Source organism: Schistocerca piceifrons, chromosome 2 (genome assembly GCF_021461385.2).
Source record: "Schistocerca piceifrons isolate TAMUIC-IGC-003096 chromosome 2, iqSchPice1.1, whole genome shotgun sequence".
NCBI classification, from domain to species: Eukaryota; Metazoa; Arthropoda; class Insecta; order Orthoptera; family Acrididae; genus Schistocerca; species Schistocerca piceifrons.
The window spans coordinates 741,458,053-741,484,149 of record NC_060139.1 but is presented as its reverse complement, the minus strand read 5'-3'; the positions used below and the strand labels follow the sequence as shown (position 1 = coordinate 741,484,149).

At 40.6% G+C, this 26,097-nt stretch overlaps 1 protein-coding gene across 1 annotated transcript in view; it reads left to right on the top strand.

Annotated features, from left to right (window-relative positions):
• LOC124777497 (zinc finger protein 395) overlaps positions 1-26,097 on the top strand; it is a 534,083-nt gene that overhangs the window by 364,165 nt on the left and 143,821 nt on the right. The window contains exon 3 of the mRNA XM_047252940.1: positions 6,525-6,652. Within this exon, the coding sequence (XP_047108896.1) occupies positions 6,525-6,652 (128 nt within the window). The remainder of the gene's footprint in view (positions 1-6,524; positions 6,653-26,097) is intronic.

Sequence of the window (26,097 nt, the reverse complement as noted above, 5' to 3'; positions counted from 1 at the left end):
CTCACAACAACTCCGGACATGCTTTACAGTGCTGTTCACAACATTATTCCTCGACTACAGCTATTGTTGAGGAATGGTGGTGGACATATTCAGCATTTCCTGTAAAGAACATCATCTTTGCTTTGTCTTACTTTGTTATGCTAATTATTGCTATTCTGATCAGATGAAGCGCCATCTGTCGGACATTTTTTGAACTTTTGTATTTTTTTGGTTCTAATAAAACTCCACGTTATTCCAAGCATGTGTGTCAATTTGTACCTCTCTATCTACATTAATCCGGGATTTATTCGGTTTTCAAATTTGTACTGACTTTTTGATCACCCGGTATGTATACGTGTTAAGAGTCCTGAAAAATGCAAATGGTCTAACTACGGAAAAACTATCAGATAAACTGAGTCGCCAAAACAACGTGAAACAGTATCACTGTATTTTTAATTAACTTTTCCAAAGTGATTAGAAAACGTAACAGTATATTAAATACGATGTTTTGCGAAATTCTATTGTGAAGTGCTACAGTGCGTAAGGACACAGTAAGTGACTTGCAGTTGCAACACACAAAGTTAACAGAAGTGAATGCTACATGAAATTACTAATCAAGTTTTCAAAGGATATATCACCAAAATGTTTCTATAAAAATGCCCTGTGCATTTACGTACAGTCCGACTGAACAAAATTCCAACCACAGAATAATGCACACGCAAATGTAATTCTGCATACACAGTAAAAATAAAACTGTCTGCATAAGAAATTAAAGCTGAACTGAACTTTGCTTAAACTGACGTGATGATGAATTTTGAAAAGCAACACTTAACCCTGAATGATCTTATGTCCTGACCCCACTGTAACTGACCCTAACAAGCTTGTGTGACTTATCTGTGACAATCTTGGTAGTGTACTAAATGATGAATATGAAATATGCTGCGCATAAGAGCAAACTAAATAAAAGAAAAGCCTTGCGCATGTGCAATGCAAGGACGTGTAGCTATTCTAAACAGATGATGTCTCAAGTTTAGCCACTGTGTTCCGCAGAGTGCAATGCGGCGACACACCCTAGCAGAAAATATTAAATTCATTCGTGAGGGAACGATGGTAGGATCTGCACTTCTTAAACGAGTTAAGGAAAACTGACCTGCAGAAAAACTGTATTGTAAAAACTGAACCTCATTGTCTGTTACAGTCTTTCGTAACTAATTGTCCTCTGCCAAATGATCAACTACAGATATGGTAAAGGAGTGGTAAATATAAAACATCTGAGTGCCATGTGAACTGATAACTTATTCTCGTGTGAACAATAACCAACTACCCAAACCAAAGAAAATATTCAAGCAATGCAGCAACACCTTTACCTCATAATCTTTACTTTCCCAATTAATCTTTACCGACTCCTAAGTCACAGTTAATCATCCTCTGCAATTTTCTTTCTGTGCTCTGCAAGCTATTTCAGAACCCTTGACCTTGCCTACAGCCAACTCTCTCACTATCTTCTCATAGAATGGCTACTGTACTGCAGCGACAGTAGTACAGACAACCAAAGACCACAGTGTTTGTACTTAGAACTTCTGTGGCGTAACATATCGACTATAGAAAACTACTGTTTGAAACATGTTTAGCGTACAAACATGAAATATGACAATCGAATGAAAATATAAAGCTCATGCCATTTTACTTGAATAATAATAAACTAGAAACCTTACAACCTACTGAACCTCCGTTTTGATCGGCACAGGGGCTGGCAATTGAGCCTGAACGTAAATAAATGTAATACAAAGCGCGGTACGAAGTATGGGTCAAGAGCTCTCGCGTTCTATCTCTGGTCAGTTCTATGATTTTAATTTTCGCTTACTATTTCTTTCACCTCTGACAATGTTTGTTAACGTGACAAATGTCGAGTTGCACCGTGTTCTGTAGTCCTAATTAAACCATGAAAAGTCAAAGTAGTCTCAAACTCAGGGAATGGGCGTGGAGGAGCGGATGCAAAAGTTACGCATTGCCGTTGTACGCAAGTCCTAGCAGAGGTGGTCCGCCGTTGCCTCTCTTTTTTGAAGTGTCAGGTGTTTATCTGCGCCTTGTGGATGAGTGTGGTGGGTTCCTGAACCGTGTCGTGTTATTATGGATGAAACCCAGTGCCGGCACTAACCTGCTTCCACGAAAAGCCTTTATATCTGTATTTTCATTTCGACTGTCTTCCCTCTCTTTCGCTCCCACTGTTATGTGTTAATCCATCACTGTTCTTGTTTTACTGCCATTGCCTGTCACTGATCACCAATATCTCCCCTTTTCGAATCTCGATGTTATTGTCTTCATCCTTCTCTCTTTCTCTTTCAGTGCCACTTTCTCACTACCTTCATCATTGTCTCCTCTCTCTTCCTCTCCCTTTGGCACTCTCTCCTCTGTCTTCCACCGTCACTCTTCACTAAAAAAATGCAAATATGCTTGTATGCTAAATTTTTAGTGAGGAAGGCGGAATGAAGATTGAGGCATTTGGTTCCCCACTTTTCTCTCAGTCGCGTTTTTTTGCTCCGGTAGAAGCATTTTTCCGCTGGTTCCTTTTTTTTCCTTTTGCAGCATGTTGCGCTGCTCATACAGGGTGTTACAAAAACGTACGGCCAAACTTTCAGGAAACATTCTTCACAGACAAATAAAGAAAAGATGTTATGTGGACGTGTGTCCGGAAAGGCTTAATTTCCATTTTAGAGCTCATTTTAGTTTCGTCAGATGTACTGTACTTCCTCGATTCACCGCCAGTTGGTCCAATTGAAGGAAGGTAATGTTGACTTCGGTGCTTGTGTTGACATGCGACTCATTGCTCTACAGTACTAGCATCAAGCACATCAGTACGTAGCATCAACAGGTTAGTGTTCATCACGAACGTGGTTTTGCAATCAGTGTAATGTTTACAAATGCGGAGTTGGCAGATGCCCATTTGATGTATGGATTGGCACGGGGCAATAGCCGTGGCGCGGTACGTGTGTATCGAGACAGATTTCCAGAACAAAGGTGTCCCGACAGGAAGACGTTCGAAGCAATCGATAGGCGTCTTAGGGAGCACGGAGCATTCCAGCCTATGACTCGCGACTGGGGAAGACCTAGAACGACGAGGACACCTGCAATGGACGAGGCAATTCTTCGTGCAGTTGACGATAACCCTAATGTCAGCGTCAGAGAAGTTGCTACTGTACAAGGTAACGTTGACCACGTCACTGTATGGAGAGTGCTACGGGAGAACCAGTTGTTTCCGTACCATGTACAGCGTGTGCAGGCACTATCAGCAGCTGATTGGCCTCCACGGGTACACTTCTGCGAATGGTTCATCCAACAATGTGTCAATCCTCATTTCAGTGCAAATGTTCTCTTTACGGATGAGGCTTCATTCCAACGTGATCAAATTGTAAATTTTCACAATCAACGTGTGTGGGCTGACGAGAATCCGCACGCAATTGTGCAATCACGTCATCAACACAGATTTTCTGTGAACGTTTGGGCAGGCATTGTTGGTGATGTCTCGATTGGGCCCCATGTTCTTCCACCTACGCTCAATGGAGCACATTATCATGATTTCGTACGGGATACTCTACCTGTGCCGCTAGAACATGTGCCTTTACAAGTACGACACAACATGTGGTTCATGCACGATGGAGGTCCTGCACATTTCAGTCGAAGTGTTCGTACGCTTCTCAACAACAGATTCGGTGACCGACGGATTGGTAGAGGCGGACCAATTCCATGGCCTCCACTCTCTCCTGACCTCAACCCTCTTGGCTTTGATTTATCGGGGCATTTGAAAGCTCTTGTCTACGCAACCCCGGTACCAAATGTAGAGACTCTTCGTGCTCGTATTGTGGACGGCTGTGATACAATACGCCATTCTCCAGGGCTGCATCAGCGCATCAGGGATTCCATGCGACGGAGGGTAGCTGCATGTATCCTCGCTAACGGAGGACATTTTGAACATTTCCTGTAACAAAGTGTTTGAAGTCACGCTGGTACGTTCTGTTGCTGTGTGTTTCCATTCCATGATTCATGTGATTTGAAAAGAAGTAATAAAATGAGCTCTAACATGGAAAGTAAGCGTTTCTGGACACATGTCCACATAACATATTTTCTTTCTTTGTGTGTGAGGAATGTTTCCTGAAAGTTTGGCCGTACCTTTTTGTAACACTCTGTATATCAGCAAAGTTTTGATAGTTTATTTATATACTTCGACACACGCTCACACAGGGGGTACTGTGGCAGATGCGAGGGCGACACCCATCGCAGAATGGAAAAACAGGAAAACCGCAGATACGGAGATAGCGGCGGACAGCCAGAACTGGCCGCGACACCAGTTGGAAGCCTTCTGACTCTGCTCCCTACAGCTAAGCTAAGAAACTATCCTGAGGATCGGTCACCTTCGACACTGCACTTTTCTTATATAAATGACTATTACATCTGGCTGTTTGCAGACCAATAAGTTCCCAAGAGCAGCGAGCGAAAATGTGATTTTTCGGGGGTGGAGAGGTCATGTCGCGAGTTCAATTGATCACAGAGCTAAGTATCCAGTGTTTTGGATAGGTAGTGACTAAAAACATATTTTTTGTATAATAATTATCCGTTAACGAGATACAGAGGTTCAAAGTTACCTTCTTACGCGCACGAGTTGCTCTGCACCCTAATCTCGGAGAAATATTTGGAGTCATAGATCTTCGAAATAGTACGCGTTTGTCTCACGGAAGTTCTATAGTGCGATTCACGCAAGATTTCAAGCATCAGTAGTCGTGATGTGCCCTTGCACAGGAAACCTTTCAATATCGGAATAGCGTTACTGGTTAGCAGTCACCCTTTTGACAAACTTAGCACGAATTGTGCCACGTGACGGCCGAATTTGTGAAAGCTTTGGTCCGAAGTATCGGTTGCTTTGGCACCATTCACCCGTTGGTGACACTGAGCTAAATTGAAGTGTATCATATTCCCCTGGTAAGGAGTGACCCTACTGCTGTCAGTGAGCGCTGGGGGCTTCACTGTAATCCCCTGGCTGTGGTCTCAGTTACCTTCTGACACGGAGGCCTCCCCCATCACAGTAGCCAATCCCAAGATTCTCTTCGCTTAGGCCTCAAGCATCGAGGAACACAGCTCTACGTGCATACTTTGAAAAGTGTAAGGTAGAGGTACTTCCCTCTCCTTCCGTGCATTAAGACTGCTTGTCGTCGCATTCATGGTTCAAATGGCTCTGAACACTATGGGACTTAACTTCTGAGGTCATCAGTCCCCTAGAACTTAGAACTACTTAAACCTAACTAACCTAAGGACATCACAAACATCCATGCCCGAGGCAGGATTCGAACCTGCGACCCTAGCGGTCGCGCGGTTCCAGACTGTAGCGCCTACAACCGCTCGGCCACCCCGGCCGGCCTAGCATTCATGAATGGAGCGTGGGAAGAATTATTGCTTGTGCTGCTCTGCACGAACTGTTATTAAGTGTAATTTTATCTTCACGATCTCTGCGGGGTCGGTACGTAGGCGGCAAAAGAATCGGTGGGTAGTTTCCACCCTGAAAGCTGGTTCTTGGAATTTTTGCAGCTGGTCCTCTAGGGATACACGGCTCCTCTTCCACCTGTTCATAATGTACAGCCTGTGGCGGAGTGGTTACACGACAATAACATCCCTGTAATCGACTGACCTGCACAGAGGCCTGACCTTCCAGCACCTGATTGAACGTATGCGTGCGAGAGTGGAAGCTATTATCAAGGCTAAGGGTGGGCCACGATCTTGTAAGTCATTTTCAGCCAGGTGTCCGGATACTTTTGATCACATAGTATATTTCTTCCCGCAGCGACTCGAGCTACTGCAGGATGGCGCGTTGTATTACTAAATATGTTTCGGAAAGAGTAATAAAACGTTTATCCCCCGCTTGTACCTTAATTCTGTAGATCTCCGACATTTTTCCACATCGCCCTAGCCTTATTACCTCGAGGGAATAAGAAAAGAGCACGGGCTGCCGATACGAGTGGTCCGTCACGTGGGACAGATAGTAGGCCGTGGCCTGGAAGCAGGAACCGTGCTGGCATTTGCATGAGGTAACTTAGGGAGACCATGGAAAACGCAAAACAGGATGGTTGGATGGAAATTGGAGCCTCCATCTCTCCAATACAAGTCCAGTCTCTTTAAAACAGCGCAACCTTATTCGTTTTATCCGTAGCGTAAAATAATGTTTTGCAAATAACTTGCTTGATGATTTAAGCAGCTGCCGTTTAAAATACTTTATCGCTAGCCTCTGAAATGTCTCTGGATTCAAAGGGCATCCAGTTTCGTCGACAGTCATCAATGCTGCAATCAGACTGGAGGAAGGGATGTGTTTGCTTGGCCGCTTTGCTCTCTTACTGCCGTTTCCTTCTTTGTGCAAGCGCAATGCACGTCTCGTTTTTCGTTCAGTCCTGGATTGTGTCTTGTGCCCTAGCAATAGAATAACTTACTTATGCTTGAGCGATGCCGCCTCGGCTGCTTCCGCTGTCGCGCCCACAGCTGACGGCCTGGCCTGGTTGTTGCAGAACGCGGAAGAGACGGCCCAGCATGTCGCACGCCGACGACGCCAAGGAGCTGGACTTCATGGACGAGTGCATGGCCGCGCTGGTGCTCATGAGGCTCTCCTGCAGCCCGCACTCGCCCAAGATGAGAGGTGGGTACCACTTACTCCCTCACTTTCCCGCCGACCTTGTTCGTCTTTATCGCAGGTACCGTGAGGACGTTACAGACAGTCGAGGACGACTGAGAAGAACTCAAAAAGATCATCGCATGACAGACATCCATCTAGAAACACTAACACAGAGTTATAAACCGAATCAATTTTTAGTTGCTTACTAAAGAGCTGCACGAAAACCACATTTATATATGCATATAGGTGGGGAGAAGCAGCTGCTAAATGTACTTTGTCACCAGAAGGCTTATTCACATCGAAAGTCAATAACAAACCAACAGATGAAAATCCCCAGCTGTCCCTTATTTTGCACAGTGCTACTAGTGTCGAACATTGACTATTTTCAAGCTTAACCTAAACGATAAAATACAAAATGTTAGAGATTGTACAATTAGACAAGTTACTGTAAGGTTATAAACATCGTACTTAACAGACATAAATGGTAGTAATGTTAGACCATAATATAAACGATTACAAGTTGCTGTTGCTGGCTAGCTATAGCCAATTGTCAGCAATGTTAATAACCGCACGGAGCAGTTCTCACCAGAAGGCTTATTCACATCGACAATCAATAACAAACCAACAGACGAAAACAAGTCAACGAGTACACGGAAAACAGGCAAAGATAATGCCATGCTAAAGATAAAAATCAATACAGCGTATGCTAACAAGTGAAGCTTTAATTTAACAACCAAACTAGTACAGTGTGGTCTTTGGCTGAAAGTAAAGAAGTTATATCTGTGGAATAGGTTGTAAGTGTACAACATAAATAGAAACAAATAAGGGCAAACTGGCGAAAAACGGTTAGTAATAAATTTATAATGACTGTCAAGTACATTCAGTTGATCTCAGTGCTTTGGAAAATAGTCAAATTTTAACCAGCATTACCAAATAGAGGGGGGGCGTAGAACCATTTCTTTAACGTGAAATTTTAATGTTCCACTATAAGCATAAGACAATGTAATGAAAAAGAAAAGCTAATATGGAAAGAGAGTGGAAGAATTGGGGGGTGGGGGAAACAAAAGACAACTAAAGGCATTCGCCATGAATTTCAACGAAAACCGGATTTCCTCGCTGAACGTCGCGAGGGAATTGCAGCTTGTGACAGGGCCTGCCTGTCTTTGCCATTCATTACAATACGAGCCATGCAAATTAACAGATGAGTGTGTTTACACCGAACGCTCTCGAACACCGTTAAGTGTGTAGTCGACGAAGGATACCATAGCGCTTCAGTGTCGCGGCAGATGGAGGGAGAACTGAACATACAACAAAAATCTTGTCTCTAGCATTTGGGAGGAGCGGTTTTCCTACTACACGTGTGACAATCCAGATTTAGATTTCCCGACGTTCCCTAAATAGCTTAACACGGATGCCCTAATCTCGTTTAAAGAGGATACGGGCGATTTCCGTCTCTATTCTTATTCGGTCCTAACATCACTCACGTATCTAACGACCTAGTAATTGAGTGGACGTTAAATTCTAGTCCTACTTCCTTTTTCTGTAGATATTTACACATACCAAAAATTTTGTTTGACACGTAGAACAAGTTGTAAAGTATTAACCGTTAGGTCATTCTCATGAGCTAGTCGTCGTTACGAAGCTAAAAACAGTAATGAGGCAAAGAACGCTTAAATGTTGTGCACAGTAGGACCTGGAGGTTGTCGAGTTCTGAGTGTGTGCGAGGGAACCGAGAGCTCAACAAATAATATACTTGAGTGATAGTCACTAGTTTCGTGACAAGTCCTGTTTTCCCAGGTGGTCGTCTTTACGAAAAAAAAATCCTTTATTTGTTCCATCTGAATTATACAGTTCCGAAATGAATGAAAGAGGATCTGCCTTTTTGCAAGTAGACAATTATTATTTTACTGTAAAAACCAGACGCGTCTCACCACAGTTGCGGCACCCTCAGTGTTTTCCTTTTTTTCCCTTTTATTTCTCCTTTTGTTTGCGTTGTTGTGCATGTCCTGTGGCTGCCAACCAAAATCAGCCACAGGTCTGAATTAGTACACCGTCTCATTACTGCTGTATTTGGCTTTCTTGAGCTGTGGCTGGTTTTTATTTGTCTGTCTAAAGTGTATTCGTTGTTGTTTGTGTATTTAGAATGGCATTTCCTCCTGCTCATTGATGAATTACGCGCCTTGTTAAGTTGCTGTGGCTTGGACACACGTTTCACCACAATTTTCGTTTTATAGTTATGTACCGTGTCACCTGCTGTTTTCCTTAGATCATGATATTATTTCGAGTATGGACTTGCCTTTAAATATATTTTTTCTCTTAGTCATGCTAAGTACGCAACCGTTTTTATAGCTCGTTCTTGTAGATGTGGCTATCTGACAGTGCTAGACCATTCGAGAAAAAGCGTTTTACTGCTTTCAGTGACGAATTAGAACTAACTTCTCTGGCGTCGTCTCCGTCTACGAAAGGAGAGAGACAAAACAACTCACAGAGTAGTCTGAACCTTTTCTCTACTCTATCGCAGGAGCTAAAATCTGTTCACAATTTAATTGTGGCTTTTGTTTATGGCTTCGTTGGAGGCAGGAAAAACAGAGATACTACTACAAGTTTCAATGCGGCCCCGTGTTTAACTGTTAACAATAAATCCGCATTTAGATTGTGGAGCAAAGTGCAGGACACAAAAATCTGTTTCTTGGTAACTTTTTTAGTGATACGACTAAGAAAAACCTGTTGCGCCTCGAAGACTGGGTCAACCGGTAGATGCGCCTCCTCTTCGGACAGCAGCGACTTTCCACCAACTGTTCTCCATTTGTCAAAACTGTAGGTGATTTTCAATCGTCGCTATTTTTATTATTGTGTTTGAAACAATGTTTCGGCCGAAAACTTGTAACACGGAGTAGGTGAGGTTGAGTGCAGATCTGTAATGAGGAGTGGATAAAGACGCTGTTTCGTACAAGACAAGGGAATCCCAGTTGGTTTAATTTTTGGAAGAAGTGTGTGTCTTTTGGAAGAACGCAGTTTAAAAAGTGTAGGACTCACAAGATATTCCGTTGTTGACAATTCGGCCAGCTGACACTGAAGGTTGCCGACACCTGTTTCAGCTAATGACCGGACAATGTGTACACCGCAACGTCGCTCCCCCTCCTTCGCCGGCCCCCTGCAGCGTCACGAATTTGCGACGTGTGTAGGATACAGCATCGCGTTGGGGAGCTGCATAAAACTGACGCAACAAGGAGCTGCGGCTGCCCGGCGCCTTTCGCCGGCCCGGAAGGCGGGGAAAGCCGCGTGCCGGCCGTCACGTGCGCCCTGCCCTCTCTTGCCTTCCACGGCGTGACCAGATTGCGCATGCGCGCACCTCCACGGGGTTGTGTCAAGCTGCCCCAACACACCAAACAGACGCCCATGTTAGCAGCTGCTGAATCTCTAGCAGCAGTAACAGCCGGAAAGAAAATTAAACGTCGCACTGATTGCGACTCTTTGCGGAGGAGTGAAAGTAATGAATGATGCTTTCGATTGCTTGTGTTCTCCGCAAAGTATTCTTCAACTGCATAGTAAAAAGGTGACAGGTAATAAATAGAATGGTTTTCTGCCGCAGGGCCATTTCAAATGCGGGATTTTCGGCATAGGGTGTTATTACCGTTTAGGAAAGAGTCAAAGAGAGAGAAATTATGTCATTGGAGTGACAGGCTGAGGCAATATACAACGTGTTAAGGTTAGTCCACAACCGTGTTTTTGGCACTAGCACGCGGTCTCAGAAATGTTACGCCTACACCGACATCGGGTCACGAGAGGAAAGAGAGTGCCGAACCACGATCTCTCCCTATGCTGTATCTATACAGGGCTTACATGTTAGTTGCAGGTATGTGTTCCCCCATGTGAAGACAACTGAAAAATTCGTTACAGCATTTGTCCCTTGGTGTCTGGTTCTTGCCATCTTTTGTGAACTTCATTTCAGCTGTGAATAGTATTAAGGCAGGAAAGCTCGCATTTGTAGTCTACTGCTGCAAGAACCGTTGGCAGAACGTAACTCGTAGTGTGTGTTGTCCTGGTGATAGGCCTTGTACAAGTTGTGAATAATAAGGAACAACCGTCGAATGAGGAACATTCGCTTGCAACGCTAACCTTCGTTTGCTGATGGGAATCGCATGTACAGACTTCAGAATCTCCTTCTCAGTGTCTGGAGTTGAAGTTCTTGGTTGTCACCTTTGCAAACCAGGAGATAAAAACTTCCCAAGTATCAAAAACGACGACGGCAATGTTCAAATATCTCCCGATTTGGACATCTTTACTGTGGGTACCTCTCCTGGTACAAAGGACGAGTCAGCGCAGCATTGCTGTCCGCCTTACTTTATATGAAGTACACTTCTGCCAACTCGTGATATGAGTATGTGTCACACGCCGAACACAGTACTCACAAGGGAACATCCCCATCGCACCCCCCTCAGATTTAGTTATAAGTTGGCACAGTGGATAGCTCTTGAAAACCTGAACACAGATCAATCAAGAAAACAGGAAGAAGTTGTGTGGAACTATGAAAAAATAAGCAAAATATACAAACTGGGTCGTCCATGCGTAAGATAGGCTACATTAAGGGCAATGTGAGGCGAGGAGCGCCGTGGTTCCGTGGTTAGCGTGAACAGCTGCGGATCGAGAGGTCCTTGGTTCAAATCTACCCGCGATTGAAAATTTTAACTTTTTATTTTCAGTTTATGTGAAAAACTCTTATGTTTTCATCACTTTTTTTGGAGTGATTATTACATCCACAAGAAAACCTAAATCGGGCAAGGTAGAAGAATCTTTTCACCCATTCGCCAAGTGCACTAGTTAGGTGGGTCGACAACATATTCCTGTCATTTGACGCACATGCTGTCACCAGTGTCGTATACAAAATATCAGACGTGTTTTCCTGTGGAGGAATCGGTTGACCTATGACCTTGCGATCAAATGTTTTCGGTTCCCATTGGAGAGGCACGTCATTTCGTCAACTAATCACACGGTTTTGCGGTGCGGTCGCAAAACACAGACACTAAACTTATTACAGTGAACAGAGACGTCAATGAACGAACGGACAGATCATAACTTTGCGAAAATAAAGAAAGCAAAATTTTCAGTCGAGGGCAGATGTTCACGCTAACCACGGGACCACGGCACTCCTCTTCTGACATTGCCCTTAATGTTGCCTATCTTACGCATGGACGACCCAGTTTGTATATTTTGCTTATTTTTTCATAGTTCCACACAACTTCTTTCTGTTTTCTCGATTGATCTGTGTTCAGTTTTTCAAGGCCTATCCACTGTGCCAACTTATAACTAAATCTGAGGGGGGCGCGATGGGGATGTTCCCTTGTCAGTGTACCAGGATTCCTCAAGAGGAACCCGGAGGAAAAGCGACCTTACGACAAAGCCGTGACAAGCAAATGTTTGCATTTAATTCGTGAAAAACTGGACAAGGTAACGACTAAGTTTTGTCACCATGTGCTGACGTGACATACTTTTTATTGAATGACAAGTTTCTTCAACAAACTAACGGAGTGGCTATGGGGAGTTGATTATTCCCAACAGTTGCCAATTTATTTATGAAAGATTTTGAAGACACGGCACTGAGGACGGCATTTTTAAAACCTACCTGTTTTTGGAGTTAGCTCGACGATACGTTCATGGATGGCCAGATGGGAGAGACGCTCTTAACCGCTTCCTAGATCATTGGCCTAAACTACGAATTCTACAGTTTACTTCTCACTTTGTTTGCTTTGCTCTATTTTTGCGGGCACATTTAGGTATTTACATCTGCTGTATTTTTTTTTTCATTTTTAGTTTTGCAGAATACATGCAGAAGTAAGGAAGCCATAATGTGAGTGGCAGGTAGTGATGCATCTGTAAAAAAACTCTAGCTCCCAGTTCCTGTAACTGGCGTCGTGGTATGCAATGTCACAAACATCCTACCACAAACATCTCTGCATTCTGGAGTGCGACAGATCCAAATCCCCTACCGGCCATCCACATTCAGTTTCTCCGTTTCTTTTCTGAATCACTCATGGCAAATTCAGGGACGGTTCCTTTGGAAACGACACAGCTCGTTTCCTTCCTCATCCTTCTCCAATCCGACCATCTGCTTCATCTCTAACGACCTCGTCGTCCACGGAACGTGAAACCCTGATCTTCCTTTCTTCCATGTCTGTTTGAACAGTTGACAGCTCCCTTAAACAGATAAACTGGCTCTAATCCTTTTTAAAATTAAGTGCTTTTGGTGTATTAGCAATATTTTCCCTAAACGACGCTTGTTTTCCACTGTAACACGACTGACACGCAGCTTATGCACACACAATGAATTTTGATAAACTGTGATATAACATGATGTGCCTTCTTCTGGTCGTCATAATGTCTACGAATACGCGAACCCTGAATGGTTTACTTGAACGTGCAACCTTTTAAATATGCCCGACGTATAAAAATTCTTATTTTTGTACCTCCTGAACCAATTCTCACAAATGTACCCAATCAAAAATAATGGCTAATTCGTAGGTTTCAGCAGATTGTGCTAGTGTTCTGACATTCGTGATGGGGCTTCATAGGATGAAAAATGGAATAAAAACAAAATGGAAAATATCAGTTAAGGTGTAGTAGGAGTAGTAGTAGTAGTTTTATTGATCTGTATCTGTAGATCTCTCTTACGGAGATAATCGGTATGTCTTGGTTTTACAATTTAAGATCGACAAAAATAAAGTAATTCACATACAGACATTTACATAATATGACAAGGATGGGACAGGTAGTCGGCCTTTGTGTTGTGGTAGGAAACCTCCCAGCACCTGTGTGAAATACGTCGCAGAAACCACGGAAAACAAAAATCAGGCTGACTCGATAAAGATTAAAGCCTCCATCCTCCCGAATACGAGGCCAGTCTGTTTAAAACAGCGCTACACCTAGTGTACAATACTGTTTGAATATAAGTTCTTTAATATTGTAAACGGTTTATTGCTACGTTGTTTATTTCCCACTCTGTCACTGATCACATTATGTGCTGAGGTTTGGGCCATTTTGTGTAGTGCAACTTTCCATTTGGTTGTCTGCAAAACTGAGTCAGCATCCTTTAACGAGTGAGACGTTTAGTTCAGAAAGGGGATAAGGTGTTACTATCATATATTACTTAGTTTTGGACGTTGTAACCTCCCCACAATAATTTTGAAAAAGTATGGGCAATATTATTTAAGAATGCTAATGGACATTGCTCTATGCGTAACCTGCCCACAATGAAATGTACTGACAATGGCAACAAAAATGTGAAATACGCAATCTGACTCAAATAAAAATTCCTCATGAAAAATTAAAGTCCATTCAGTGATAAGAAAATTTAATTAAACCGAAATATCGGTCTTTGGCCCTGTGTAAAACAATCAGAATTAAAGTCTTACCTCAGAATAAATGGATGTCACATATCTGCTCTTGTTGCGCACCGCTTGGAGGAACTGCATTGCAAATAATAATATTCTCTTTTTTTTTGATTTTAGTGAAATTTTTCTTCAAAAAAGTGGAATGAAATGGGAAGTGCAACGAGATCTTTAGTTCAATAAAAAATTAAATTTTTGAAAAAATGCTTTTGAATTAAAAATTATTATTGGGGAACTTGTTGGAGAATAATTACAATAAATAAAATTTTTCATTATCTAATGATTACATTAATTAATAGTATACCTTATTCACCATCTTGACCAGTGTTGCCGACCGCTCTCCATGACGACTATAGGCGTCCTGCACTACATGACGACTACTGACTGAGTACTGCTCTCAACTAGACAGAGCGACAGACTCGCAACGACTACTGACAGACTCGCAACGACAGACTGACTGCTACTGACTCGCCACGACTACTACTACTGAGAACCGCTCGCAACACTCGCGCGGTCAAGCGCATACTCTCTGGTCACAGATGCTACAATGCCTCGCCATCGCTGCTATGTTACATACGTGTTTCATAACCCTCCACTGGGGGGGCAAAAATTTGGCAGCGATGGTGAGTCATTTGGACTTGCCAAGCGCGGCAAAATTTTTCTTTAATTAACAAAATTCTACAACTTACAGAATATTTAAATGTTGTGCACACGCACTAAGTACAAAATATACCAGACAAAGACAAAATGTGAATACAAAACATAGTAGCAAATCAGAAAAATGTATATACAAAATTTTTGACAGATAACAAAGTGCACAGGCACTGAAAAAATTCTTTAGCATATGCAGAACAAATAAACAGACTGGCAAGAATAATTAGATGTAGTACATAAAGTAAATGTTGTGCACACGCACTAAGTACAAAATATATCAGACAAAGACAAAATGTGAGTACAAAACATAGTAGCAAATCAGAAAAGTATATACAAATTATTTGACAGATAACAAAGTGCACAGGCACTGAAAAAAATTCTTTAGCATATGCAGAACAAATAAACAGACTGGCAAAAATATTATATTGACAAGTGACATAAGTGTATTCGCATTGGAGTTCAGCGAATCGAAAAATGTATAACCTATGAACCCTTTTTTTTTTTTTTTTTTTTTTTATGTGGCAAGAATCAGGATAGGAAAGGGAAGGATTGCATCATGGTTGTAGCACTTTAGATTGCACACAGCTGCTCTGAAAGTCCATATCTTTCCACAGAAGTACAACACCAAGTGACACAACTTGAAGTTCTTTTCCCATCAGAATTTATCAGTGTAGCCAAGACACTGAACTGTCGTAGTAATGTTCCATGTTTTCACTTTGGCAGTACATTAGGTACACCAAACAGTAGGACCATAATAATGTCTTCATCGCTCATGGTGGTGGACAGCATGTCGTGTCAACACCACACTCTTACAAGGCACACCAACGTAGAATTAGTGCAAAACCAAAGATAGTGCTCCATGATCACTAGGATAAACAGGACAAATGGACATTGCAGTAATTCAGGGTAGTCAGCTTATAAGGTGAAGGACATTAAGTCACATAATATTGTCAATTACAGTAGTAGTGTGCGGCATTCATAGCCCAGTTATTGAACATTTCTGTACCATGTATGTAGTATTACAGAAAAATGTTCATTAATTGTTTTACATAGAATCAGTAGCCTTCTTTTCCTGGTTACAAAGTATTATGCAATAATCGCATTCTTTTCAGTTACAGAATATAATTAAGAATCATTAACCTTCTCCTAATTACAGTTAATTAATCATTTGTCATTCCAATAATAATCATTAGCCTTTTCCTAATTACAGTTAATTAATCATTTGTCGTTAATTAATCATTTGTCTAATTACAGTTAATTAATCATTTGTCTAATTACAGTTAATTAATCATTTGTCTAATTACAGTTAATTAATCATTTGTCGTTAATTAATCATTTGTCTAATTACCGTTAATTAATTGATCATTTGTCATTTCAATATAGTAAGAATTATTAGCCTTAATTAATTACAAAGCATTATTAAACAGTACCATAGTTAATTAATTATGTGTCATTCCAATCTATTAAGAATCATTAGTCTTTTCCTAATTACAAAGCATTATGAAACAGTCACATTCATTTCCAACAACAAAGTATGGCATCGTTAATTAATCATTTGAAATTCCAATATATTAAGAATTATTAGCCTTCTCCTAATTACAAAGCATTATTAAACAGTCACATTCATTTCAAATTACAAAGTATCAACATTGGAAACAAGAGCTAATCAATGGCATAATTAATAACAATTCGTGGAGTGACATTAATTATTGGCACTCAGTGGCCAGCAAGTATTGAATAAAATCATCATTCAGTATTATTCAGATTATTACGAAGTCATTATTAAAAATCAGTTAATTACCGTCAAATCATTAGTAATCACAGGCATTATAAGTAATATCATTACAATAAACAGTGGCAGTTATCAGCTAGTGACAAAGCATTATTTTGAATATAGTCTCATTAAGAGGTCATTACTCAAGTGACATGCTATTCATAGTTGATCAGTATTATTCAGAATTATCATAAACTAGTGACATTATGTGGGACTGGTAATACATGTTTTTTGTTAGCAATGCATTGCGTTGGGATCGATAATTAATTGCTGAGGCATAATACTTTTTGCTTTTGACCTATTGCTGCAAATGAGGATAGGTAACGTCATTCGTCATGAGTCAGCTGTAGCAAGATTATGTAACAAGGCAGTACATGTGATCACATTTATAAATGATAAACACAAATGGGTAAAATACAAAAAAAATGCAAGTTCTAGAACAGGTATAATAAGTAACAGGTTTAGCAAGTGTCATGAAAAAACTTCTCCTGGAAAAAATACAAAAACGGATTATTGACCTGAAAGAAGAAACGCACACTATGCTGAAAAGTAGTGAACTTCGAATTAACAGGTAGTGAAATGTGTATAAAATGTGCTCCATAGCTGTCCTTTCCAAAACTTTCCGTCATCCTACTATGCAATGTAACACCTGCTGTCAAAGCAAACTGCAACAAATACTTAAATAACTACGTAGCATAAATACATAACTTCAACATTATCCTCGTCTGTAAAGAAAAAACTTCATTATCCATATCATCATAACTTCACCATTATCATCACCTGTAAAGAAAAACCTCATTATTCATAATACCATATCCTTCATCATTATTCATCAGTATTCATTATCATCTGCAAAAAATCACTTCATTACTCATTACATAACTATTCCTTATCTCTAGCATATTTCATCACTAAAACTAAGATGTGTAGTTCAGTCTGACAGCCTGCATCAATCACCTTGTATTCTGAAAGAAAAAATTAGTTAAGACTGCTATTCTTCGATGAGTATAGTATATTCTTGTTAATATTTGTTAATCCTGATCCATTTACTCTTCCTCATAAAGTTATTGCATCTTCTTTCGTTTATTCCGTATGTGAAATTCCCATTTCTGTTGAATTTATTTCTTACACGCATCATTTCTTTCTGAAATTGATGAACAGAGATTAATGTCTTGCATTTAAATCATATACCCACTAAATAATGACTGGTTTATGGTAACATAATTAACCCTACAGCATAACGTGACAGAAAACGTAATATGTCAAAAACATTGACAGTGTTCAAAAACAAAAATATACACAGAATAATACAATGCAGTAGCAAAAAAATGTGAAACAGTCACGATGTTGAGATGTCATAAGGCAAAAAAAAATGTCAAAGTCGGCTGGTGTGTGTTATATCTTAACTATTTCACAGTGCATATAAACAAAACTGGAGTACAGTCATATACACAAAAAAAGTGAAAAATGTGCACGGTCTGATGTGTAACGACAAGAAAAGCGACCTGCTAACCTTACCTTGCCGGGCATTTGCCAAGAAAAAATACGATAATCATCAGTAATTAGTCAGGTGAATTAATTGCATTAGTAAATGGCATCATAGTGTGTTGAATCATACAGTGGTTTCACTCAATAAACGGTTTAATGTTTGAGATATGGTGATTGCCTTTCGATTTTCTGGTTCTCAAAGTTTCGACGTGTACAACATTGGGGTGAGGGATGCTGCGAATCCGATATGGACCTGCGTATAGAAGTTCAAATTTACTGCACTTACCTTTTAATTTGCTGGATAAATAGTGTGTACGTACTAGTATCTTCTGTCCAACGTGAAAGTCGCGGCGTGTACAAACCTGTTTTTGCTGTATTCTCCGGCGCTCTGCGGCACGTTTGATGTTGTTCAGCGCAATGTCAATTATTTCGTGGTGTCGTAGGCGACGACTTTTGGGAAATTCTATTAATTCTTTAATTTTGTTCGGTGGTTCAACGTTTTTCAGTATAACAGTCGGAGATAGCATAGTGGATTCATTTGGAATGGAATTAATTACATCTTGGAATGAGAGTATGTGTGTATCCCAATCAATATGTCTTTTGTGGCAGTATATTCGGCACAGCTTACCAATTTCTTTCATTAATCTTTCACAGGGGTTCGAAGAAGCGTGGTACTTGGATATATAAATCGGAGAAATGTTTCTAGCTCGTAACATGCGTGTCCATATACTACTACGAAATTGTGATCCATTGTCGGAAATTACTTTCATTACATGCCCTACATGAGATAGAAAATGTTTTACAAATGCTTTCGAAACAGTTTTAGCAGTAGCTTTGCGTAACGGAGTGAAAGTAACAAATTTTGAAGTGAGCTCAACAGCGACAAATATGTAGCAAAAACCTCTGTTAGTTCTGGGAATCGGACCAAAAATATCTACTGCGGCCATGTGTCTTAATTTAACAGGTATAATGGGATATAAAGGAGGAATATGTGAAATGGTGTCTGATTTAGCTTTCTGGCAAATTTTACAAGACGCTAAAACTCGTCGTATACGTTTCTCCATGTTGGCAAAGTAACAGTTCTGTCTCAGTATAAGAAAACATTTTCTTGCTCCGTAATGTGCGTAACTTAAATGAGTGTACCAAATTAGTTTGTTAACCAGTTCGTCAGGAATACATAATAACCAATTGTTGCTGTCTGGATGAGAGCGGCGAAACAGAATGTCATTGCGTACAGTGTAATGGTTTCTAATCGTAACATTATTCTTATCTTGCCAAAGCTGCTTAATTTCTTTCCACACATTGTCTTTATTTTGCTCCTTTGCTATGTCCTGTAATGACGATGAAATAAAGTTTTCAAATGCAACTTGCTGAATGTACATGACACTGAAATTTGTTTTACAGAAGTTGGTTGCTACGTCTTGCTGATTGTTGCTGAGAGAACGCGATAGTGCGTCTGCTATAACATTTTGTGTACCGGGAATGTGAACTATTGTAAAATTAAATTCCTGTAAATAAAGTTTCCATCTACTTAACCTGTCGTGAGTAAATTTAGCCGAGAGTAAAAATTGTATCGCTCTGTGGTCTGTGTAAACGGTGGTATGTCTGCCATAAAGAAAGTGCCTAAATCTCGTAAAAGCCCATACAACACATAATGTTTCAAGTTCTGTAACGGAGTAATTTCGCTCAGCAGGTGACAAAATGCGACTTGCAAATGCGATGTTTTTGATTACTATTGAACCATCTTCTTCAATTTCCTGGAAAATATGTACGCCTAAGGCGGTGTTGGAACTGTCGGTGGCAATGGAAAAATTTCTAGTAAGATCTGGGTGCGATAAAAGTGGAGCATTCAACAAAGCATTTTTCAAATAACATTCTCGTGAGCAAAATTCTGCGTGTCAAAAGTAATGTTTGCGTTACTGTAATATGCAATCTGTGCTGTATCTGGTTAAATTCTGTCGTACGTGTTATTATTTACGGGAGGATGCTGTGACCTATCCACTATTTGAACTGCTCTGTTAACTCTTACTGACGTATTACGCTACGGATGACACCTATTGTCTGTTTCATTCATGATTATTTGTTGTTGCTGATGTTGTTGCTGCTCATAAGATTGACTGTTATTAAATGTACGCTGAAAATTGTGCTCATCATTTTTTTTTTTTTTCACGTCTGTCATGATAGTAATTTCTATACGGCGCATTGCGATACGACTTGAAATAGTGTGTTATCTGTACGTGGTTATTTCTTTGCTGCCATGCGTTACTATTTGTTGGAGCTGGGACTATACGTGCACGCGGCGAAACATTAAAGTTTGGTTGACCTTGTAGACTGCATTGTTGGTTAGGTATGCTAAGCGGCTGACTTTCATGCTGTTGCGGTGAAAAACATCTATTGTTACAAAAATATGGTTGCGACTGCTGAAAATTTTGTACATACTGATGATTACGATTTTATCTGTAATTAAAATTACGGCGGTAGTTGTCATTACGGGAGTGCCTACTGAAAATTGTCACATTCGGTAAAATATTTGTCATATCCGGTTTTCATTACATGTTTCTTAATACTAGGTAGAGCAATAGTTAAAGAGCAGTTTGGATAGATATAAAGGATAGTAGAAGAAAAGGCAGCAGTGCAGAAAACTAAAGATGAAACAGCACTACCACAGCTCGGGGCCCTATGCTCGCTACGGCACATATTCATTAAAGCGTAATGAATCCCCTGAGGTCATTTACGCTCTGCAAATAAATTTTAGCCTTTGTGCCACAGGCAATGGCGGTAAAATTCCAAAAGTAAATCGCTGTATTCTTGCTAATTCCAGTTTCTGCATAATACGTAATGCTGATGAAAATACAATAGCAAATTGTCGCATCTGGTTCAAAGCTAGCTTCTGCATTACAGGTAATAGCGGTGAAAGCATAAAAACAAATTGTCGTATACACCTCAAAGCGTGTACCTGTGTTCTGTCATTATTAAATTCCTTACATTTTCTTATAAATACAAATTGCTTATTATCAACGCTCTCGTCACTGAATTTGAGAACACGTTCAGGTTTGTGTGAAAGTCTGTTCGTCTGTGTCGTTTCGTACTTCAAGTTACGTAGTTTTTCAGATTTTAAGTCGCGTGGCTTTTCGGATTTTAAGTCGCGTAGTTGCTGTAAATTGCTCACATTATACACGCTGCGTGACTCTGACACATGTTCATAAAGTGGCGTCTGTTGTGATATGTTATTAACTGAAATGTTTTTCATCTCTGTTACTTCTTGTTGTAAATTTGATAACTTCCGACGTAACGTGTTGTTAGATGAATCGATTTCATTAATTGTCTGCTGTAAATTTTGAAATTCAGGCGTTTGGATAAAAGAAACCGGTGCAGTATCGTCTGATTTATTGTCATTAGTATTTTCGTTAACATCAATACGACTGGCCAATTCATCACATTTTTCAGTCAGTATTTTAACCTGATCATCGGTTTTAGAATCAGACGCATTAATCTGTTTTTGCAACCTGCGCGTAGTTTCGCTCAGTTTTTTAACATCAGCTTTGATGACATCGCAATCCTGTGTTAGATCTAGTTGTTCGAATCTATCTGTCATTGTTTGAATATTTACTGTGTGTGTATCTGTTTTTGCTTTAAGATCAGAAATTTCATCCCGTAATTCCGCGTTCAATTGTTCTATGGTATTAATTTTGTCGGACACTGTAGTAATATTATTGTCTACATACGTCTTCGCTTTCGCGAATATTTTACGTTTGTCCTCTTGTCTCTGTGCAGTGATTGTTTCCAGGACTTGTCGTTTTACTTTGTTTTGATCTTGAATAAATCTGCGGAAACGCGTATTACTGTTCTGTATGTGCTGATTAAAGCGCTCGTTAATCTGAGTGTTCTGCTGTTCGAATTTCGCGTCTATCTTTGCGTCCATAGTGCGCGAAAGTTCTACCGTCATTGCTTTAAACTCGTCCCGTAATTGTGCAGCTTTTTCAGAGCATTGTTTAGCGACTCCGCTAATTTCGTCTCTGAGTGTTTCTGTTGCGGCTGTTTGCATTTCTCTTAATTCTTGCGCAACAGACTTAATTTCTTCGCTATTTTTTTGAGAACAAGCCTCAATTTCTACGCGCAACTGTTCCTTAGTGTCATGGCACTGCGCGGCAACGTCTCTAATTTGTTCACAAAGCTGTCTGTTATCTTCCCTAAGTTGTTTGAAATTTTCACTCTGTTGTTTATTATCTTCCCTAAGTTGTTTGAAATTTTCACTCTGTTGTTTGATCTGCTCATTATTTTGTAGCAATATTGCCATAATTTGACCCAATGTAACATTATCTACTCCATTCTCTGTACTATTTGACGGTGTATTTGCAATTGTCCCGCTTTGTGTGACCATTTGGTCATTTTGCAACTTACAAAAAGGATTACCAGTCGGATGTACACTGTCAGACATTATTTCGGAATTAAATGAATCTGTCCTACTTTGTGTATCCTGTTCATTTTCATTAGACAAATTTGTCTGTACATTACTTGGATTTTCTAAATCGGCTGTGTTAAGCTCGGCAGCGCTCATTACTATAGACCGCTCCGCGTCATCAATTGTCGTCAAGTTAACACACGAGACAATTGAGTTCGTTTGTTCATCATTAAGGTAAAAGTCATCATTAGTGATTGGAATGCACTGATTGTTAGTGAACGCAGGATTGTCACCATTACGTTGCGTATCACAATTACTATCGGTCACGTTGTTTAAGTCGGTAATTTCATTCACAATACTTCGCGATACACTATTCACAGTCTTTCGCGGCATTTTTGCAATAGTCACAATTATTCACAAAACAAATAAGCACAATGCCAAAGCAACACACAAATACAACAAAGCAGCAAATTGCCGTTGACCTGTAGAAAAAAGTCACAAGTTAATAAAAGCGTTGCGCCAAATCCTAATTATATCTAAGCAAACAAGAGCAGATATCTGACTGTTGCTCAAAAGACTCTCAACGAAATACGATCCTGGACTGGGTGTCGCCAAGTGTAACCTCCCCACAATAATTTTGAAAAAGTATGGGCAATATTATTTAAGAATGCTAATGGACATTGCTCTATGCGTAACCTGCCCACAATGAAATGTACTGACAATGGCAACAAAAATGTGAAATACGCAATCTGACTCAAATAAAAATTCCTCATGAAAAATTAAAGTCCATTCAGTGATAAGAAAATTTAATTAAACCGAAATATCGGTCTTTGGCCCTGTGTAAAACAATCAGAATTAAAGTCTTACCTCAGAATAAATGGATGTCACATATCTGCTCTTGTTGCGCACCGCTTGGAGGAACTGCATTGCAAATAATAATATTCTCTTTTTTTTTGATTTTAGTGAAATTTTTCTTCAAAAAAGTGGAATGAAATGGGAAGTGCAACGAGATCTTTAGTTCAATAAAAAATTAAATTTTTGAAAAAATGCTTTTGAATTAAAAATTATTATTGGGGAACTTGTTGGAGAATAATTACAATAAATAAAATTTTTCATTATCTAATGATTACATTAATTAATAGTATACCTTATTCACCATCTTGACCAGTGTTGCCGACCGCTCTCCATGACGACTATAGGCGTCCTGCACTACATGACGACTACTGACTGAGTACTGCTCTCAACTAGACAGAGCGACAGACTCGCAACGACTACTGACAGACTCGCAACGACAGACTGACTGCTACTGACTCGCCACGACTACTACTACTGAGAACCGCTCGCAACACTCGCGCGGTCAAGCGCATACTCTCTGGTCACAGATGCTACAATGCCTCGCCATCGCTGCTATGTTACATACGTGTTTCAACGTAAGTCTTTCCAGAAAAGGAAAAAATGAAGAAAAAATTACAGTGTGCGGGCGTGGGGTGGAGTGATACATAATTTATCATCATTATTCATTTGTGATACATTTTTTACCAAACCCCTATTCTCGGCTGTATAAGTAATCCTTCAGTGTACAGAATATATTACTTAACAGGTGCTTCTTAACTGTACTAATTTTTTCCGAGTATGTAATAAATGGCATTCGGGCTCGGAAGTGACTTGCACCGCAATTCATGACTCATTGTTACTTCCTCCCAAGCCACAGTGGTCACATTAAGAAGCTGCCAGTAATCAGCCTTGGTATGTCTGGATACGGTCGCTAACTTTCTCCTGAGAAAATGACCAGTACTACTGTAAGTAAGGGTGACGGCGAGACAATTGAAAGCACATAGAAAAGCACTCAACACGCAGGCGGAGGTGTTGTGACAAATCCGTAGCCGACTTCCGGGAGACAGCACCTCGCCGACTAGCTTACTGCACGCTCCGAGTCCTGTGGAGAAAGCGTGCCCCATCCTGGCGGCGTGCCACGTTTATTCTGGTAGCCGGCGAAGTACATACTTCCGCGTTTGGGACGGGGCTTGGTGGTTCTTTACCGCAACGCCGCGTGGTCGCGGGCGACACGGTGCCATGTCATTCTGCATGCGTCGGAAAACCGCTGCATCTGTAGTAAGTAATACCTTTGATTTAATAGCACCGTCTTTTCAGCGACTGGACAGTGACGTGCAGAAAATAATTAGCATACTAGGTCGGGTGTGCCATCGTAATTACAGGGATGTGGTATCGTATGTGGCTTTACTAGTACCGCTTCATAGCAGTGGTCAAAACATCATCGCTGAAGTAGTAAAAACATTTCCCATTCGCACTTAGCAAGAAATCGAGAGTCAGAAGCGGTGAACCGTGATAGCCATAGCGTTACTAATGTATCTTGGAGATACGAGGATCGAAAACTCACCAAAGTATAGCGGCATAACATTTCGTCGTAGCATAGTAGTCTGTCATACTCGCTGAGTAACAACTACAGTAAAGTTTGAAGAATTTAAGGTAGCAGTGGACAAGCTGGTAAAATACTGGGCACCGGCGTAGCCAATAGTAACGTGGTACAGAGGTTGGATAGAAATTGGAGACACTGCGAGGAAAGCGTGGTTGAACGTAAATGGAGATGCTAGCCCGTTCTGTAGGTGGCACAAACGGCACCTGTGCAATGTCCACAACACGTTGCACGTGTCGGCCGGGGTCAGAACAGCGTCCTGTGATGTTATTGTTGTTGTGAGTGCACTATGCTGGAGCTAAGTGAATTCGAACGTGTTAAAATTGCTGGTATGGTGGGAGCCTCCGTAAGGTAGCCGAAGTGTTCGGTGTTCAAAGAGGTGCCACATCGAAGATGTATGCCGCATACGTGGAAAGCAAAAAACACGTCATCCGTTAAAGTCACAACGCCGACGAAAGCGTCTGTTGAGCGATCGTGAGAGACTCTGAGTGAAGAGGACTGTGACGAAAAATAAGAGAAGAGTTGCTTAGTCACCGCAGGAATGAATGTCGCACTAGCGAACCCTGTCATCAGTGAAGCAAACGCCCGTGCGGTAGTGTTCTCGCTTCCGGGTTCCCGGGTTCGATTCCGCGGGGTCAGGGATTTTCTCTGCCTCGTGATTACTGGGTGTTGTGTGCTGTTCTTAGGTTAGTTAGGTTTAAGTAGTTCTAAGTTCTAGGGGACTGATGACCATAGATGTTAAGTCCCATAGTGCTCAGAGCCATTTGAACCATTTTTGAAGCAAACGCCCGCAACAAGAAAACGTGGTGTCGAAGCCATAAAACGTGGACAGTGGAAACAGTTTTTTATCACTTTGAATTCTGGGTTAAAAGGCTCTTCAACTTGTCTTATATCGCTATTATAATTAGATAAGTCAGAGATTTCGTATGAAGGAAAAGTTCACTATTTACAGAATACGATTTAATCAGTGTTCAGGCCGTGTTGTCACTTGGTTAAAATTCTAGCTTCCGAAGATACTCACCATCATCTTCCTCAGAAGCTCAGTGACTACCGAGACAGGTGTGTCTGAAATATAGTAATGTGTAGCGTTCCCTTTGGAAAATTATAAATGACTGTGCTAGTAAACCTCTTACGTTATTTGATTTTCAAACAGCTGAGCAAAACTGAACGTACTCAGACATTTCTCTCTTTACTTATTCTGACCATCACTAAACTGACACACAATATATTTTTAGCGCAAAGCAATCTGACTTTCAATAATCCCTACAAAAGAATGGCCCTGACTAACAATAACCTATACCTTTCATGAATCACTTACCTCACAAAAATTTT